Source organism: Crinia signifera, chromosome 9 (genome assembly GCF_055691185.1).
Source record: "Crinia signifera chromosome 9, ASM5569118v1, whole genome shotgun sequence".
Lineage (NCBI taxonomy): Eukaryota > Metazoa > Chordata > Amphibia > Anura > Myobatrachidae > Crinia > Crinia signifera.
In genome coordinates this window covers 135,007,025-135,027,208 of record NC_139225.1, presented here as the reverse complement: position 1 = coordinate 135,027,208, position 20,184 = coordinate 135,007,025, and the positions used below count along the sequence as shown (strand labels likewise).

The window sequence follows — 20,184 nt, the reverse complement described above, 5'->3', positions numbered from 1 at the left end:
CTCATTGCCGAGTGATTATCGGACCACTGCACATCCACACGCAGTACTCCCTGCTAACAAAGTCTGCTTTGGCCTTTTAAAGCTGGACATACACGGGTTGATTAACAGGTGGATGGAGTTTGGAGGAGGGACCCGACCGTTCCCTGGGAGTGTTCAGGAAAAATAACAGATGGGGCCCAGGGTGCCCTCTGGCCCCCATCTCCTAAGCTTCATCGCAGAACCGAGGGGAGGGTGCATCAATCAATGGTGAATGCATACGGATTTGCAGTTCTTTGCAAGGCTGCAATTTCATTCGTAGCTTTGCACAGAGGTGGGATTACACTCTGGTGGGGCAGCATATACCTGATCGTTGGGTTCTGAAAAGTAGCAGCACAGGGATCAGGTCTGAATTACCCCATAGTGTGGTTCTTTATACAGGATTGCAAAAAGAAAGATCTTATTATCCATCTGAGGTCAACATTTCAAAGGTTGCCAATAAGGGCCAGGAGATGACAGGGAGAACCAGCCTACAAAGATGAAGGCCCACGTATTATGTAACGGGATACGTCATTAGGTTGAACCTACTAAGGTCGACATGCATTGGGTTGACCAGTGAAGGTCGACAGGCCTCGACACCTGAAAAAGGTCGACCTGGGTAAGGTCGACAGGGTTGCAAGATCCACACAAGCATGGATGTGCCCCAGAATGGTTTAGCAAGGAGAGTCAATGAATGTGGAGATCCACTAATCTCCTGAGGATCGCACCCCTGCCATACCATCTCTGGTTCAATATGAATTCTTATTCTATTGCTAATTAATTATTCATTTTAGCAACTTTTTATAACATAAATTGGTTACAGCCAGCGCTGGTTCACTCACCCCTTTTTCTTTTGTATACTATTGTGAGGATTGACAAATCCCTCATATCATTGCAGATCCCTGGCCATGTGCAGCGCAGATCCCTGGCCATGCGCAGTGCAGATCCCTGGCCATGCATAGCGCAGATCCCTGGCTATAAGTCTCGCAGATCCCTGGCTATGAATCGCGCAGATCCCTGGCCATGCGCAGCGCAGATCCCTGGCCATGCGCAGCGCAGATCCCTGGGTATGTGCAGCGCAGATCCCTGGCAATAACATAAACTGGTTACAGCCAGCGCTGGTACACTCAACCCTTTTTATTTTGTATACTATTGTGAGGATTGACAACCCTCGTATCAGTGCAGATCCCTGGCCATGAGCAACGCAGATCCCTGGCCATGCGCAGCACAGATCCCTGGCCATGCGCAGCGCAGATCCCTGGCCATGAGCAATGCAGATCCTTGACCATGAGCAGCGCAGATCCCTGGCCATGCGCAGCACAGATCCCTGGCTATGAGCTGCGCAGATCCCTGGCTATGAGCAGCGCAGATCCCTGGCCATGCACAGCGCAGATCCCTGGCCATGCGCAGCGCAGATCCCTGGCCATGCGCAGCGCAGATCCCTGGCCATGCGCAGCGCAGATCCCTGGCTATTAGACGCGTTGGGCCTGTTTATGTCTGAGTATTGTATGAAATAAGTATGGTATGTGTGGTGTATATTATAATTTATATTATAGCTTGTTACATGATAATTCCTTTTAGGGCTGGTGACAGTCGCTGTAAATGCAGATATTTGGAAACCCCCCCCCCCCAGCCTGACTATGATCACATCTTCTGCCAGGGTGATGCTAACCTGAGGTTTCTGTCTTTATCTACTGACAATATTTCCAAGTCAGCACCAATGCTATGTAATAACAGTATTATATAAATATGATTAATGATCAGTGCACACAAACTCCCACCACCATGTGCAAGTGGAAGCCTGCACTGTCAGCATCCGTTAGCAAACCTCTCATTCTTTGTGGCTTATGTCTTCAAGCTGTGACAGGAAGATCCAGCAGCCCGTGCTGTCACGGAAACACTAATATTATAATACAGCCTTACAGGCCGACAGAATAACAGCCACTTCTTCTACAGAGAATAACAATCCAGCTCTGTATATGAAACAACAAGGGCTGGATTTACTGAAGCTTCTAAATCAGACGCATGGTGGTGTTGTCCATAGCAACCAAGATACTAGCTATCATTTGTGACAATGATCACATACACGGGAATTCTTTAAAGCAGGTCACAGCATACCAGATGAATTCCATAGTCAAGCGTAGTTACAGGCAGCAGCATACAGGTAATCATATCTCAAACAGACTCTTGCAAATTCTCCAGTGGTCCCTACCATAGCTCACACTCAGGCCTATCGCTTGGGCACCTAATCCACCATCAAGAGCATTTGCACTCCACCCTGGAAACACTTATATCAGGAAATCACAGGTGCTGCTAATTAAACACCTGGCTTCTGCTACTGCTCCAAACCCTGGTCTGGATCCTCCACATTACTCTCATGTGGAGAGATGCTGTCTCTGCCACACATTTTTCTATGGCATTCTAGAAAATTGATAGACTGAATCTGATTGGTTGCTGTGGGCAATGCCACCACTTCTCTATTTTTAGAAGCTTTAGAAACACAATCCCCAATGGGTTGTTAGGTCGACAGTACAAAAAAACTCACCACTATAGGTCAACAGTCAAAAGGTTGACATGGGGAACATGTCGACATACGTTAGGTCAATTTGGACAAAAGGTTGACATGTAAAAGGTCGACATGCATTTTTTTCATCTTTTTTGGGGTCTCCATGTCATATATAAGTGATCCGGCTGCTCTGCTCGGCAGCCAGGCAAACAGAGAGATGGGGGGGGTGTGTTGTGAGGGCCCTGTTAACCATGACCAAGACCTCCTGTTGTGCTCAGCATTTGGGGTGGCATATGCTGTGGCTACACTACACTACAGCCCCACCCCTGGAGTTGCCACTGGCTGTTACCGTATCACACTGGCATTTAAGCTTTCCACACAATCTGCAATATGTTGGTGGCCAGAAGGGACGTTGTACGTGTCACTTGTGCTGTGCCATAATGCCTAGTGTCCGTGACCAATTGTTAGCAGGACTCTTTGTTTTAGCAACAATAGGTCATATCATATGTGTGTGACTCCACTCATCTTTTATTCTAGAAGCATTTGTAAAGGATTTCGTTTTTTTCTTTCAGATTCAGACATTACATGGGTCAGTGTGTTTGCTGCGAATTCGGAACCCATGGGGACACACAGAGTGGATTGGGCCATGGAGAGACGGGTAGGATTTATATCCCTTCTGTGTTTAGATGTTCCATTGTCAGCATTGTGAGTGTGATATGTGTTGTCCCTTTCTCAGGGGGCCAGAATGGGAGACTGTCACCGATCCTGTTGTCCAGTCAGAGAATGTAATCCTAGAAGATGGAGAATTCTGGTAATGTGTTATTCAAGAATATAATCTATTGTTCTCCACAATGTACACATTACCCAGAGGACTCTCTGCATGCATCTACTAATCAGCCTGAGATTACCAGGTATGGACACATTAGGGAGGTATTCAATTAGTCTGGCTTTTTCTGGCTTGCTGGCTGGCTGGTTACAAAAAAAAAAGGACTAGTATTCAATTGCGCCCATTCAAAGTCGAAACTGCATCTTTGAAAATTGGCTAAAAAGTGGTCAAAAACGGATGCATTTTTACTAAAAATGCCTGGTGCAGCGAATAATTCCCCGATCTACGTGTTTTTTGAACTCCAAGATTTTTTACTTAAGATTTGCAAAGGATGGTATAATAATGGAGCAAATACAGGTGTAGGGGGGGTCATGTGAGGGAATAGCAAAGTGCGCTAGCTAACATAACGAGGGAATGTAGAGTATCATCAGACTTCAGTAACGACCCTCTATCGACAGGATGACAATTGAGGATTTCCAAGAGAATTTCCACTTCCTGGAGATCTGTCACTTGGGGACACAGAGCCTTCTGCAAGATGGCGGAGCTGAGAAACCTTGGGAATATGTCACCTACGAAGGACGCTGGGTGAAAGGACTGACAGCAGGGGGCAGCCTTCCGTGCAGTGGTAAATAACTGTATTATAGTGGACCGGAAAGCAAAGTATCCATTGGGGTATTATGTTTATTGATCAATAATTGTGGAATATACCCTGAAAACACATTTTGGATGAAGAGCTCTAGGAGTAAATTTAGTAAAGTGTTAGTTTTCAGAAGTGAGAGAAGTTACCTATAGCAACCAATCAGAGTAGCTTTTATCATCTAGAAGGTTCTAGATAAATGATAATGTAAGTAGACTCTGATTGGTTACTATGGGCAACACCTCTTTCTTCTAAAAACTCATACTTTAGTTAATTTATCCCTATAGTCTTCTTGTTTCATAGCTGTGTTCCCTGTGTCACCCCTCAATGGGAGGGTTCAGAATAATCCCCAGTTTTCTTTACCCCACAGATTATTACTGGATGAACCCGCAGTTCTCCCTCACTCTCCTCGACAATGGCACCAGTACTGGGAGGCAGCCATCTTGCAGTTTTATTGTATCTGTTATGCAGAAGCACCAGAGGTTACGAAGGACCAGACACATGCGTGTCGCATGCCACATATTTCAGGTAACATACATGCAGCACTGATAAGTAAGTATTGAAGCAAACAGTGGGTGCACAGTGTGCGATGTAAGTGTGTATGTATGTGTATATATATATATATATATATATAGCGTGGTGTGATCGGCGGCACTCCCAGACTGGGAAATAAAGAACAACGAAATGCCCAAATGTGGATCAACGTTTCAGTGCCCGTGCACTTTTATCAAGATCAGCAGAGTGAATAAAAAAACAGTGACACTTACCACTCTAAATAGACAGTGAACACATCATGGGGAGTCAGCTGCTTCCGGACGCCTTCACAAGATCCGGCGCTCGGTTACTGCGTCATCGCCAGTACACAAACACGTTGCTAAGCAACCACAACATAGTAATTAATGGCACATCTACAAGGAAAAAATACAAGAAAATATTAGAAATCTAGAATGATTGCAATAAGGTCTCAAACGTAAGGTGTACAGTGAGACATATAATGATTATGTGAAAAGAGAAATGTGTGCGGTGTGTGAATAGATAGTGGGTATATTCTCCCTTAGCGCAATCTTGTCAGCTACGTCAACATGTCTGAATAACCACTTGAAATAAATATCAGGGAATCAAATACTGTGGTTATATGTCAACATCCACTTGTCCGATCATGCGTAGTTGCTGATGAAAAAGGTTTTTAACAGAAAGCATGCAATCCCAGTGATTCGTTTAATCCACGGGGTGCTAGGGTCCCCAATCTCTCAATCCACCGGGTCTCAAGTTGTAATAACTTGGTCTGTCTATCCCCTCCTCTTTTGAGAGGTGGAACCTGATCGATGATCATGTATCTTATGGCCGTGACACTATGCTTTGCCTTCGCAAAGTGTCTGGCCACCGGTTGTTCACTGTTGCCCTTGGCAACTGCTGCCTTAATGGCTGACCGATGGTTTGCCATTCTCTCTTTGAACATTGTTTCAGTTTTTCCCACATAGAAGAGTGAACAGGGACAGGTGATAAGATAGATGACGAACCTTGAGGTGCATGTCAACCGATAGTGTATGTCGATTTTTTTACCGGTGAATGGGTGATTGAAGCTAGAACCAGTTTGTAAAAAGCCACATGTGGTGCAATTCGGACAAACTGGTTCTAGCTTCAATCACCCATTCACCGGTAAAAAAATCGACATACACTATCGGTTGACATGCACCTCAAGGTTCGTCATCTATCTTATCACCTGTCCCTGTTCACTCTTCTATGTGGGAAAAACTGAAACAATGTTCAAAGAGAGAATGGCAAACCATCGGTCAGCCATTAAGGCAGCAGTTGCCAAGGGCAACAGTGAACAACCGGTGGCCAGACACTTTGCGAAGGCAAAGCATAGTGTCACGGCCATAAGATACATGATCATCGATCAGGTTCCACCTCTCAAAAGAGGAGGGGATAGACAGACCAAGTTATTACAACTTGAGACCCGGTGGATTGAGAGATTGGGGACCCTAGCACCCCGTGGATTAAACGAATCACTGGGATTGCATGCTTTCTGTTAAAAACCTTTTTCATCAGCAACTACGCATGATCGGACAAGTGGATGTTGACATATAACCACAGTATTTGATTCCCTGATATTTATTTCAAGTGGTTATTCAGACATGTTGACGTAGCTGACAAGATTGCGCTAAGGGAGAATATACCCACTATCTATTCACACACCGCACACATTTCTCTTTTCACATAATCATTATATGTCTCACTGTACACCTTACGTTTGAGACCTTATTGCAATCATTCTAGATTTCTAATATTTTCTTGTATTTTTTCCTTGTAGATGTGCCATTAATTACTATGTTGTGGTTGCTTAGCAACGTGTTTGTGTACTGGCGATGACGCAGTAACCGAGCGCCGGATCTTGTGAAGGCGTCCGGAAGCAGCTGACTCCCCATGATGTGTTCACTGTCTATTTAGAGTGGTAAGTGTCACTGTTTTTTTATTCACTCTGCTGATCTTGATAAAAGTGCACGGGCACTGAAACGTTGATCCACATTTGGGCATTTCGTTGTTCTTTATTTCCCAGTCTGGGAGTGCCGCCGATCACACCACGCTATATTCTCCCCCCTCACTTGAGGGGAATCTTCGGAAGGCACCGAGCAAGCAACGCAGCACAGCGTCAGAGTGCCGGCCAGCGCAAACAGATATATATATATATATATATATACACATACATTAAATAAAACCATTTTATTCAATGACATAACATCAGAAGCCAACGTTGGCAACTCATACCACATGCGGTGGCTGTTGTCCATGTTTATAGAAATATAAAAAAAAACCTGATCACTAACAACATTGTCTCCAGTATTTCCACCAACAACACAGGCTTGCCCACCCTCCTGGAATTGCAGGGAGGCTCCCAAAATTCAGGTCCCCCTCCGAAAGTCTCCTGCATCAGCCACGCAGCCCCCCCACAACCCTCTTCCCTGCTGCGCTAAAGCCCGTTGTTGCGGGTTTGCGGCAAGGGGCCGGACTAAAATTACGTCATTTTCGCCCCTCCCTAATCCGAGGACCTGTGAATTAGCCTTGTTTGACTGCAATGGGGGCGGGGCTTTGTGACTTCCGCCTCATCCCGCCCCCCTGACATGTTACTGTCTTGTATCTTCTCCGGTCTTCTCCCAGAGGAGAAAAACAAAGTTGGCAAGCACGTCACAGTCCATCATTATTCTAGAGCAGTCATTCCCAACCGCGGTCCTCAAGGCACACCAACAGTACAGGTTATACAGATATCCAGGCTTCAGCACAGATGGTTAAATCCAAATAATTCCGGTAGTAATTAAGGTCTGGATATCCATAAAACCTGCACTGTTGGTGGGTCTTGAGGGCCGAGGTTGGGAATGCCTGTGCTAGAATAATGATAAATGTGATTATCTTACTCATCATGAAGCACAAAATACAGATAGACAATGGGCATTACATTTTGTGTATTTCTATGGGAAGTGTAAAGAGCTGCTTCCGTTTAGTCAAAAAAATCTGTGTTATTGTAAGTCTAGTACTTTCAAAATAATAGTCACAGGTACATACCTCCCAACTTTGCGAGATCAGGAGGAGGGCCGCTGCTTTTCGTGGGACATGGCCTAATTCGGGGGCGTGGCCTATACTCGCGGCTCTCCCGCGAGGTCACGCCCCCATTTTGCCGCTATGGGGGCATGACCCAGAGGCTCTGTGAGCCTCTAGCCATGCCCCCAGCCCCCGGCTGCGGGAATAGACGCTGTGCGCATGCGCACAGCGTTTATTCCCCGCTGCTTAGCAGCTGACAGGGGGGGACTCCCAACAGCCCACCCACACCGCGGGACACTGCTGCCCGCGGGTGGGACAGCGGGACAGGCCCTGATAATCGGGACTGTCCCGCTAAAATCTGGACTGTTGGGAGGTATGCAGGTACAGAGAGGCCTTATCAGTAATAGCATAGCTTGTAAGTCCAGAAGGGTAGCTATATAATACATAAGTGCCTCAGAGGGTTATGCGTGTAGAACTTAACTATGATAGGCTTGCCTGAAGAGGTGAGTTTTCAGGGAACGCTTGAAAGTTGAGTGGCTAGTGGATAGTCTTATTGTGCGTGGAAGGGCATTCCATAGGATGGGAGCAGCCCGATGAAAGTCCTGTAATAGTGAATGGGAGCTAGTTAGTGATTCGTGCAGAAGAGAGACGCAGATCTTGTACAGAGCGGAGATGGGAGATATTTTGTGATAAGTAAAGCGATATATGCTGGTACAGTATGGTTAATAGCTTTATATGCGAGTAGAAGTGTTTTATATTGAATACGGTAAGATACAGGCAACCAATGGAGGGACTGGCAGAGCGGATCAGCAGACGATGAGCGTCTAATCAATGCGGGATATAATGAGTGCATGGATAAGAGATTTGGTAGTGTCTTGTGTGAGAGAGGGACGTATTCTGGATATGTTTTTTAGATGCATGTAACATGATTTGGAGACAGATTGAATGTGGGGAAGAAAGGACAAGTCAGAGTCAAGGATGACCCCTAAGCAATGAGCTTGTGGGGTAGGGTAGATTGTCGAGTTGTCAACAGCGATGGAGATGTCAGGATGGTATCCCTTTGCATGAACATTGAACATCTGAGTCACCCTCAGGTTACTCGGTGCCCGGTCAAATCGCGATGACGCAACTACTGGGATCAGCTTGTCCAGAAAATGGGCTGACCCCATATTCTGTAATGCCTCCCACAAACATTAGTAGCATGTGCCTAATATCGCAACTTTTGGGACACTGTGAGTGACATTTATTTAATAGAATGGTGAAAGAGCAATGATGCTATTTACCTGATAACAGCCAATTAGATGTCTGTATTTATTAAATGAAAGCCGACATCTGATTGGTGGATTATGGTTAAATCTCATTGGTCTTTAAATTACAGTATTAACTAAGGGGGTATCTGGACTGACCATAGACTGACTCATGATAGACAGTCATATGGTTGACATGGTCAAAATGGAAAAGGTTGACATGCATTTTGTTTAAAAAAATTTCAGCAGACATTAGGGCGTGGGGGCAGAATAGAACAGTGTGCCGAGCGCAGAGAGGCACCGTGCCCAAAGCATGGTGAGCACAGCGAGCCATGCTAGGGGATGCGGTACACTTAGACAGTGTCCATGTTGACATAGACACCCTAAAAACATTAAAAACCTTTTTGAAGTCAACCTTTTAACCATGTCGACCTTTCACCTATCGACCTTTTAACCCTGTTGACCCTTAGTGGTCGACCATATGACTGTCTATGATGAGCCAGTCTATGATTTATACCATAACCAACTAAGGCCCATGTTGTGGTGACGAGGATCACAAGTCTCCTGACACTACACCCCCCTATCTGTGTGTTCTGTCAGGGGGACGACAGCCATGCGTATCTGATGCAAGACCAGCTCCGCTCCTCCCAACCAATGCTTAGCTCCGGGCCCTGTGATAATCACCGAGAGGTGGTCCTCTGCTCCAGCCTGCCACCCGGCCACTATATAATCATCCCATCCTTAGAGAAGGAGGCTGACGAGGGAGAGTTCCTCATCAGGGTCCTGACTGAGAAGGGAAGTGGTTCCAGGTAATGTAATTCACAGATAAATACATCCACGTGTTGGGGAACATAGGGGGTCATTGAGGAACTGAAGGTCCATAGTGGTATTAATTGTTCTTTCACCTGTTTCAGGCCAGTAGTAGATCCTGCAAATCGTGGAGGAATTCTGGTAAGTGCACAGGGCTTGTCGCACTGGTCGGTAGATCACTAGTGATCCCTATTTTCCCAAGGGCTGAATTTTTAGTACTGTCAGGTGCACCAAATACAGCGTAGTGCCCCATGGGTAGAGGAACATTTGTGGCATTGTTATATCCTGGTGGAACACGCTGTGACCAGTGTGTTTGTCTATTACAGGCTGTGACTCCCATAGAGGATCAGTGTCGGAGCAGATTTGTACAGTATGCAAATCAGGTGAGTCCCATGATGCAGTAACCTGTGATCAGCCTCTATCGTTCTCCTAATGACTGAAGACTTTTCTATATCCTTTGGTTTGCATTCATTACCAATCTCTCTTACCAATCCTCTACATGACCGTAGGACTTCCTCCTCTCTCTCGCTTAATCACAGGAAGGCAGAATCAATGATGTGCAGCTTCACAGGCTATTGGCTTCACTACTGAGCAAGTTTGGTGAGTATATCAGAACATTACGGAGTTATATATATATTTCATGTTTTCGCACTGCCCATGCTACAGAATCAAGTACAGGCTATGCAGTCGTAAGTATTTCAATTACATGTCCACTTGTGATTGTGGGGATTGACTTGGCCTTAGCATGTAAGCAAAGCTCAGATTGAACCTAATATAGGCAGTGTCTTATTAAGGGTTACAAACTAACATCCATCTATGACCTCTTTCTCTCAACAACCTCAACCTTCTGGCAGTGACAGAAACATGGCTCCCACAATCAGATACTGCCTCCCCTTGCTGCCCTAAGAGAAACATATAACAATAATCCTCACATCAACTATACCTCTGGGCCTCGGAGCACACAATATTGCACATTCACATTTCTTCCACGTTGCGCTGTAACCTATCACCCCCCCCCCCACCCTTGGATCATGCCAACCATTTTTTCAATGTTTCTCTTATCAACTGACATCACCCCCAAAAACATGGTGGATTTGGACATCCCTACTGGTAGTCTACATTCACCTTGTACCTAGAAATAATCTGTAACCTCCTCTCCTTGAGGTACATTTATTATTGATCGCATTTCCAATGCGATCTGGGTGGAATATTACCGCCCAGGATCGCATTGTAAAATGCGATCCTAACGGTGGGATGTATCATCCCCTGATCGCATGTATTATCCCCCGCTCCCAGGAACAGTGCTCCGAAAGGAGCCGGTCCCTGCGATGTGCTCAGCTGGAAGCTGGGGGGTCTGGGTCACAGGACAAACTAATCATCTCTTATGGATCTCAGTATCACTTCTATGTGGATGATGCTCATATCTACCGATCCTCCCCCAATTTCTCTGAGTGTCTTTCTGCCATTTTATCTTCGATGTTCGCTGCCTGTCAGGTTTAATAGTTTTTCCCCTGTCCTATAGTAGTTACCGACCTGACATTTTTCTGTTGATAGACCCAACCTCGATCTTGCTGCCTAGGTGTCGTCCTTGCCACCTTGAACTCACATTTAATCTCTATCCAAATATAATTAAATACATCTAAGAAATATAGCTAGATGTCTACCACAAGACACGTCAAAAATGTTAATACAAATTTATGTTGATGCCGGAATCAACGTGATGTCTTCTGAGACGTCCACCAGCTGCAGCTGAAATCTACTGCAGTGGGCAAATCGTGGACATTGGCCGCACCATCGGACATTAGATCAACCCAGTGGATGCTCAGAAAGTCCAACATTACATAGCCGCTGGTTTAAGTAGAACAGCGTCTTTCGATGCAGGACGGAGGATTTACTGACCCTAGTTCTTACTGACACAATCATAGGAGCAGACAGGCTGCTAATTCCCACAATATATCTCATCATCATCATCATCATCATCATCACCACCACACAATTCAGATGATGTCACTAAGTAAATATTACCTGCCCCTGCCACTCCAAATCTTCAGGACTTGATGGGCGAGGAGCAGAGGAAGACTGGATATAGACTATTGCTCAGTCTGTGTTCAATCCCAGGCTAAAAATGCACTATGTGTATATATATATAGAGGATCAATTGTAACCTTTTTATTGGCCTACATAGCACTTCACAATGACTGCTCACATCTAATCTCACACACAGCTACAATGTGCTGCTGTCAATCAATGCGATACACACCCTGTATTAGCAGCCTGTACGTTTCTTATGCCGCTCCTGCCTATGACTGCCCCATTGTACGTCAGGCATCCTCTCCCCACACCTTTACATGACTGAACAAACATTCCTTCCTCAGACACTCAGGTAGGTGACACTGATTCATCTATTCCACTCTTCATGTGTCTCCATTTATAATGTTTTTATATAGAATCTCTGTAACTATGTGGATACCAATAATTCCATGCAAGGGCGTTTTACCAGGGATGGGGCCTGTGCGCAGAGGGATCTGGCATTATGCCAGAATATACTGCGCATGCGCAAGTCTCTGAAAACATGGCGTCTGCCATGTTCCGGAGACTTATTTCCCTGCTGCGCATGCGTGGCATCCATTTTGGCTGTGGTTTTTGCCACGGCTGCAGCACCCGATGCGGGACTCTGGAAAGGTAAGTAATAAAATATGGGTGCAGTGTGGCACTCTGTGGGGTAATGCAGAACAAGGCAACAAGGAAGGGGATGTTATATATACACAGACATTATAACTCCACTCCTCCTTCACCATTCACTGATGAAGGGGATGTTATACTAATACATAGACATTATAACTAAACTACTCCTCCACCAGTCACTGCGAGGAGCACTGCTACACAAGGTAATAAGGAAGGGGATGTTATACTCATACATAGACATTATAACTAAACGACTCCTCCACCAGTCACTGCGAGGAGCACTGCTACACAAGGTAATAAGGAAGGGGATGTTATACTCATACATAGACATTATAACTAAACTACTCCTCCACCAGTCACTGCGAGGAGCACTGCTACACAGGGTAATAAGGAAGGGGATGTTATACTCATACATAGACATTATAACTAAACTACTCCTCCACCAGTCACTGCGAGGAGCACTGCTACACAAGGGCATAAGGAAGGGGATGTTATACTCATACATAGACATTATAACTAAACTACTCCTCCACCAGTCACTGCGAGGAGCACTGCTACACAGGGTAATAAGGAAGGGGATGTTATACTCATACATAGACATTATAACTAAACTACTCCTCCACCAGTCACTGCGAGGAGCACTGCTACACAGGGTAATAAGGAAGGGGATGTTATACTCAAATATAGACATTATAACTAAACTACTCCTCCACCAGTCACTGTGAGGAGCACTGCTACACAAGGTAATAAGGAAGGGGATGTTATACTCATACATAGATATTATAAGCAAACTCCTCCTTCATCAGTCACTGTGAGGAGCACTGCTACACAAGGTAATAAGGAAGGGAATGTTATACTCATACATAGATATTATAAGCAAACTCCTCCTTCATCAGTCACTGTGAGGAGCACTGCTACACAGGTTAATAAGGAAGGGGATGTTATACTCATACATAGACATTATAACTAAACTACTCCTCCACCAGTCACTGCGAGGAGCACTGCTACACAAGGTAATAAGGAAGGGGATGTTATACTCATACATAGATATTATAACCAAACTCCTCCTTCATCAGTCACTGTGAGGAGCACTGCTACACAAGGTAATAAGGAAGGGGATTTTATACTCGTACATAGACATTATAACTAAACTCCTCCTTCACCGGTTACTGTGAGGAGCACTGCTACACAGGGTAATAAGGAAGGGGATCTTATACTGGAGGTGAGGGGGCCGAGCAATGCTCAGTAGCACAGAGGCCTCTTCTGTATACTGGGTACATGCAATGGACCCCACATTCTCAGAAGAGTCTGCTGTATTGAGAGCATTGTGGTGGCCCGCCAGTCTAGAACAACCACCCAAGATCCCTTACCCTATTTTCCTATGGGGCCTGGCAAAGCACCATCATTCACCTGGTTGATCACTTATATCATTGTTCTCATACTGTGTGAGCATGGGAGCCTGGGTCCCCTGTAGTGGAATAGCATGTCCTTTATTTCTGTACTGATATCTCTACAGTTCCTCTATTGCCAGACTTTACCCTGGAGATGTGCCGCTCCCTGATCGCCTCCTTGGATGTATCCTGATGCTCTAATTCTAGGGTTATATTGTCCCACAGCACGACCCCTTACCTGAGCAACTAAAATACCTACAATGTGACAAAGGATATAACTATGTCTCGTCTTGCCCTATCTCCTGTAAATATACAGGGCCTAATTCAACTTGGATCATTAATTAGAGAATTTGCAAATTAAGCGTACGCATTGTGCTTGTTCGGAGGCATCTAGTGAAAGAAAATGTGTATGGATCGTAAAAGCAATGTGGCCGTACTTTGGCTAACAGGTAGCTGGCGTTTGTGGGTGGTAACATGACATGGTACTGGTTTCCTAGCAGGGCGCCCAGTACGCTGTAAGTGTACAGGGCTATTCTCCATTGCAAAATCGCATTGCATCTCATGGGCCATTATAGTGCCATGCCATGCAATGCAATGCGATGCAATGTTTTTATGTAATTTATTCACTGCTCTGTTGGCCGTAGGGGATTGCATTGCATTGCACCTCTCGAAAAATTGCATGAGATTTTATAGGGTGCGATGCCATGCCATTAGCTATACACTTGCATGAAATGCAATGAGGTTTCACTGACCCCCACCACTATCCACGCCACCCCAAAGCATGGCGAGCGGCAGCGGAACGTGTCCTCCCGACCTTTTCATACCCCCACTATCCACGTCGGCGTGGAGTTGATTTTATATAGTGTGGCAAGCGCAGCGAGCCACCGAGCCCCACGAGGGGACGCGAATTACTTTACATGTATTCCGCGTCCCCTCGCGGGGCTCGCTGCGCTTGCCACGCTTCGGGCTCGGTGGCTCGCTGACCTTGCCACACTATATAAAATCAACTCCACGCCGACGTGGATAGTGGGGGTATGAAAAGGTCGGGAGGACATGATACTCCGCCCCTCACTGCGCTCGCCACGCTTCGGGGTGGCGTTGATAGTGGGGGGGTCAGTAAAACCTCCTTGTATGTTATACAAGTGTATAGCTAATGTCATCGCATCGCACCCTATAAAATCGCATGCGATTTTGTGGGAGGTGCAATGCAATGCAATGTAATGCAATCCCCTAGGGCCAACAGAGCAGTGAATAAATTACATTTAAAAAATCGGATCGCATGTCACTATAATGGCCCATGAGATGCAATGCAATGCGATTTTGCTACGGTAGCGTACGTAAGAAAACTGGGCGCCCTGCTAGGAAACAAGTACCCATGACATTTTCTAGGTGTTACTGAAAAAAACACAGTCATGGCCAGGTATTACCAGCAAGGGTCTGTGACGTCAGTCGCAGATCAGTGGAAGCCTCAGACCTACTCACAATTGCACAGACTGCAAAAAAAACGTTTTGATGGTTCCGGTTGGAATTGTGTATGGATTTGCAGATAGATAGCAATTAGCAATCCATACACAATCTCTCGCAAATTTACTCGGGGCAGGTGACTGGCGGCGGCTACCTACTCACAGCCAACTGCAAGTCTGCATATCAGCGATCCAAGCTGAATTAGCCCCATGGTAAGCTATTGGGGGTATTCCCCGGTCACAACTGTCAGTCCGTTTCGACAGCCGTCACCCTGGCCCGTTTTCGTTTTGCTCGACTGCAAATCGACAGACGGGATTCAATGTCTCACCTGCCGATTGGTGAAAAGGGGGCGTGGCCGCGTAAACAGACGTGGATTGTCAAGATCCGGCCGTGATCGCAACAATCCATGGCCGTTCTTGGCAACTTGAGCGCGACAGCTTTTAAAGTCGGGCCCGTTCTGACGATCTGTTACATAGAAACATTCTACCCCACTTTCTCGCTGTCTCTCTCTCTGTGTGCTCCATCTTTGTGTTATGATCACGTGACTCCAAACAGATACCCGCTGCGGGATCCCTGGTCTGGGAGCAGTTTGACTCCCTCTGGAAGAGGATCACAGCTGGAACAGTAGGTTATTAGTGAATTGATACGATTGTTTTTCTTTCCCGGCATTAGAAGCTTCCTGTTTTGAATCATTCTTGTGACGTAGGGTCTGATTCGCTGCCCAAGCGATTATCGAACGATTCGCAGTACGCATTAGCAGGCTGTCCGTGTGAACAATGACAGCGATGGATAGCCATCATTGGCTGTTCGCAAGGTGATTGACAGCCGGGGAGGCATGTGTAGGTGGCACCCCAGCATTTTATGGGCGTGCTGCCTAACCACGCAGGAGAGCCCGGCCGTAGGGAACAAGGGCCACTGATGTCAGCAGCGGTCTCCATCTCCCCGCGGTGATCGGAATGCTGAGTAAGTCTACATTTAATCGGTGGCTGCGGACAGGGGGAAAAGCATTTGATGGTGAGTGACTGCGAATGGATTTTCCCCTGTGTGTACGGCTGCGAACATATATAGCCATGCACAGGGGTGGGTGGGGGGCAGGGTTCACCTGATCACTGGGCTCCGAACATTTGCAGCACGGTAATCAAGTCTGAATCAGGCCCATAGCCACAAAATGAATCTATTCTGTGCATTTTGTGCAAATGAGTATGGATCACATAGGCGACCCACTGAGCAGTTTCCTGATTATTGGGAAACTGGGCAATCAGTGAAGAAATGTAGTCCAGCGCAGAAATGCAAACATCTCTGTCTGATTGACAGACAGACTGCAACTGCAAATCTGGGTAAGGTCAGACTTATTCAGGCTGCAGTGGCAGATAAACATGTTCGATCGCATATCAGTTTTACCAAATCACAAATGCAGGCAGGAGGTGGTGTGCAGACAGGGGGTGGTGTGCAGGCAGGAGGTGATGTGAAGGCAGGGGGCGATGTGCAGGCAGTGGGCAATGTGCAGGCAGTGGGCAATGTGCAGGCAGGGGGCGGTCTGAAGGCAGGGGGCGATGTGCAGGCAGGGGGCGGTGTGCAGGCAGGGGGCGGTGTGCAGGCAGGGGGCGATGTGCAGGCAGGGGGCGATGTGCAGGCAGAGGGCGATGTGCAGGCAGGGGCTGGTGTGCAGGCAGGGGCTGCTGTGCAGGCAGTGGGTGGTATGCAGGTAGGGGATTATAGGCAGACAGGGGGCTATATGCTGGCAGGGGGCTATATGCCGGCAGGGGCTGGAATGCAGGCAGTGGGTGGTGTGCAGACAGTGAATGGTATGCAGGCAGGGGATGGTCTGCAGGCAGGAGAGGGGGTGTGCAGGTAGGGGGCGATATGCAGGCAGGGGCTAGTGTGCAGGCAGGGGGCGATATGCAGGCAGGGGGCGATATGCAGGCAGGGGATGGTAGGCAGGCAGGGGATGGTAGGCAGTCAGGGAATGGCAGGCAGGGGATGGAAGGCAGGCAGGGGGTGGTAGGCAGGCAGGGGGTGATGTTCAGGCAGGGGATGGTAGGCAGGCAGGGTGTGGTGGTCAGGCAGGGAGTTGTATGCAGGCAGGAGATGGTGTATAGGCAGGGGGTTGTGTGCAGGCAGGGGGTGGTGTGCAGGCAGGGAGTGGTAGGCAGGAAGGGGGTGGTAGGCAGGCAGGGGGTGGTGTTCAGGCAGGGGATGGTAGGCAGGCAGGGGGTGGTGGTCAGGCAGGGAGTTGTATGCAGACAGGAGATGGTGTATAGGCAGGGGGTGGTGTGCAGGCAGGGAGTGGTAGGCAGGCAGGGGGTAGTGTTCAGGCAGGGGGTGGTGTGCAGGCAGGGAGTGGTAGGCAGGAAGGGGGTGATGTGCAAGCAGGGGATGGTAGGCAGGCAGGGGGTGGTGTGCAGACAGGGGATGGTAGGCAGGCAGGGGATGGTAGGCAGGAATGGGGTGGTGTGCAGGCAGGGGGTAGTGTTCAGGCAGGGACTGGTGTGCAGGCAGGGGGTGGTATGCACCTCCTGCATTTGCATTGCATACAAATACATTCCATCATGAATGATGGCCTGCATTCGCCATAACATACCTCTTTTCCCTTCCTAACTGCCATGACTCAAACATTTGTCAATTATGCCCCAAGCATTGGGAGTCCCCACACAGACTAGTCATAGGTAACAATTGTCCTCTGCTTTCCTACAGCGACTATTCTGCAGCTTGCGCAAAGACACAACTGCCGCTATTCACAGGGACCAGCTGGTACCAGCACTACAGGCAGCAGGTAAGATCATTACCCAGGTATCATTGCTGCACACACAGCAGTACTGCGACACATTCGGGTCTAGGCTGCCTTAATAAAACATTGGAGAACTCCAGCCGCAGACTGCGAGGAAGGACATGGCGTAACGTGTTACATCAGTAGTGCGGTCCGTTACTGTAACACGCTATCACCACATAAAGAGATACAATTATATAGAAATCTATCGTAAGCAATTAATCTATAACATATGGATGCAACACACTGATTAATTGCAGAATCAGCAGGTACTGTACATTATGGAAAGTGCAGAATGACAAGTGTTGGGATGTATCATCCCCTGTCCCTGCAATGTGCTGAGCCAGGAGCCTGGGGGGGGGGGGGGTCTGCCCATGCGTGGTTAGCGCTGATCCCCCACCTATCCCGCTGACAGCACTGCCCCGCGGCAGTGCGATCAGGAGCCCGTAGGCTACAATGCTCAGAATGGAGATAGCCCAGGGATGCGAAGCGCTGCTGCCCAATGTTGACACATCGGGCAGCTTCGCATCCCTCATAGAAACCTATGGGGGAGGTACCCCGCGGCTTTGGCGCAGGGGGGATTGCAGCAGAGATTGGCGTTTCCTGCTGCGGTCCCCCTTTGGTACATTAGGGTGATACTTAATATTTGCGGCTAACCAGATTTAGCTGCAAATATTGTTTGCTAAATGCGGCTCTATGTCATCTATGGGCAGAGCATCAAAGCAGACGGGAGCTCCGGTGCGGTTTGCTGTACATCTTGTTCTGCGGGTTTGTCCCCCTGGGATCAAATGCAGGATAGTTTGTGCACTCAGTGGGCGGTATTCAATGAGGCTGATTCGCCAGGTTTTTATGGCGATTTTGTGCTGTAAGGCGAATTTTTGACTAAAACGGTGAATCACCCTATTCAATGACCAGATGTCGAATACATTTCAAGGTTTTTTTCGCCATGATTCACCTAGTAGCAATCGCTATCTTTTTATGGTGAAGTGGAATGTGAACTTTTAAAATAAAGTGTTTTGTTTTTTACAATTGGTGTAAAAAAATCTGGAATTTTATTCTGAGGAGGGGCATGCTATTTTTATTCATGTGCTGTAAGCACATGAATATATATTTAATTTAAAAAAATATATATATTTTTTTTTTACACAGAGCAGCCAGCAGGGGGCCGGAGCCGAGCCGCTCATTAGATATTCATATATTCACTTCACCCGATCAATACATATTCATGATCGGGTGTAGTGAATATACGCGGTCCCCTGCTGGCACCCCCGGGGGGCAGCCTGTGCTGCCTGGCACCCGGGGAGCCCACCTCCCCCCCACAAACGTTCTGGGGCAGGCAGGGAGACTTCCATCTCCCTGCCTGCCACCGTCCTCAGGCTCCCTGCGGCGTTCGCCGCAGGAGCTCAAATTCGCCGGTCAGGGGCAGAGAGCCCCTGACTCGTTGAAGGCTCCGGAACGCGGCGACCAGGATTCGCTGCACATCGACAAAATACACATTGAATACCACCCAGTGTGTTGCTGTGCAGCGGGAGCCACCATCTTCAGTCTCTTCTCAGGAGTCAGCATGGGCTACGTCCCTTACAGAGGTCATAGCTAGTAGGCCATCTAGGGACTAATCCCGCAGCAGTCCACAGTACCGCCGCCCCCTCCTGCTCATATTAGATTAGCACCCCCTGGTCTGGAACCCCCATGGATGAGTTCCTTATCTGCATCAGTGCGGGTGTGATACCCAGCCAGTGACGTAACAATGGTACAACCAGGCCATCTCATCACAAACCGCAAGCAGTTTATTTACAGCTCAGACAGGGCTGAACTATTAATAATATAGAATAATGCAGGACAGGTACAGGTGACCCAGGTGCCAGGAGAGATAGTCTACCATATTATATGTTCCCTGCATCCTGAGTCTCCCAGTATCTGCCCCACCTCCCGCAGGCTGCAGAAGGCGGACCTGTTGGCTGTGGCAGGCGAGTTTTCTCCAGGTGAAGTCAAACTGAAGAAAGAGAATATCCTAAATACAGATGCAGGACTTTCTTTGTCCCTCTCAGGTCTTCCAGTGGATGATTTCCTAGTACGCCTGGCCCAAGTCAGATATGGGGACTCTGAGGGCTTCCTTAGTTACCCGGATTTCATCTGCTGCCTCCTGAAACTACAAAGTCTGACAGGTGAGCCTCCGAAGCACACACCAGCAGGAATCACACAGACTATGCACAGAGATTCTACATTAAGGCAGGATTCATTTAGCAACCTGGCAGACGGGATGTCGGCAATCATTTTACTGATGCCGAAATGCCAACAT

General features: G+C 47.5%; 1 protein-coding gene across 4 annotated transcripts in view; it reads left to right on the top strand.

Moving 5' to 3' along the window:
- The window catches only part of LOC146036113 (calpain-1 catalytic subunit-like), a 100,000-nt gene that overhangs the window by 71,173 nt on the left and 8,643 nt on the right, over window positions 1-20,184 (top strand). For 3 of the 4 annotated variants that reach the window (XM_083159936.1, XM_083159937.1, XM_083159938.1), the window contains exons 9-20: window positions 3,094-3,179; window positions 3,258-3,332; window positions 3,806-3,972; window positions 4,355-4,512; window positions 9,369-9,577; window positions 9,683-9,719; window positions 9,905-9,961; window positions 10,118-10,178; window positions 13,780-13,838; window positions 15,674-15,742; window positions 17,813-17,891; window positions 19,934-20,050. In XM_083159936.1, the coding sequence (XP_083016062.1) occupies window positions 3,094-3,179; window positions 3,258-3,332; window positions 3,806-3,972; window positions 4,355-4,512; window positions 9,369-9,577; window positions 9,683-9,719; window positions 9,905-9,961; window positions 10,118-10,178; window positions 13,780-13,838; window positions 15,674-15,742; window positions 17,813-17,891; window positions 19,934-20,050 (1,174 nt within the window). The remainder of the gene's footprint in view (window positions 1-3,093; window positions 3,180-3,257; window positions 3,333-3,805; window positions 3,973-4,354; window positions 4,513-9,368; window positions 9,578-9,682; window positions 9,720-9,904; window positions 9,962-10,117; window positions 10,179-13,779; window positions 13,839-15,673; window positions 15,743-17,812; window positions 17,892-19,933; window positions 20,051-20,184) is intronic. The other variant, XM_083159939.1, reaches the window with a different exon arrangement.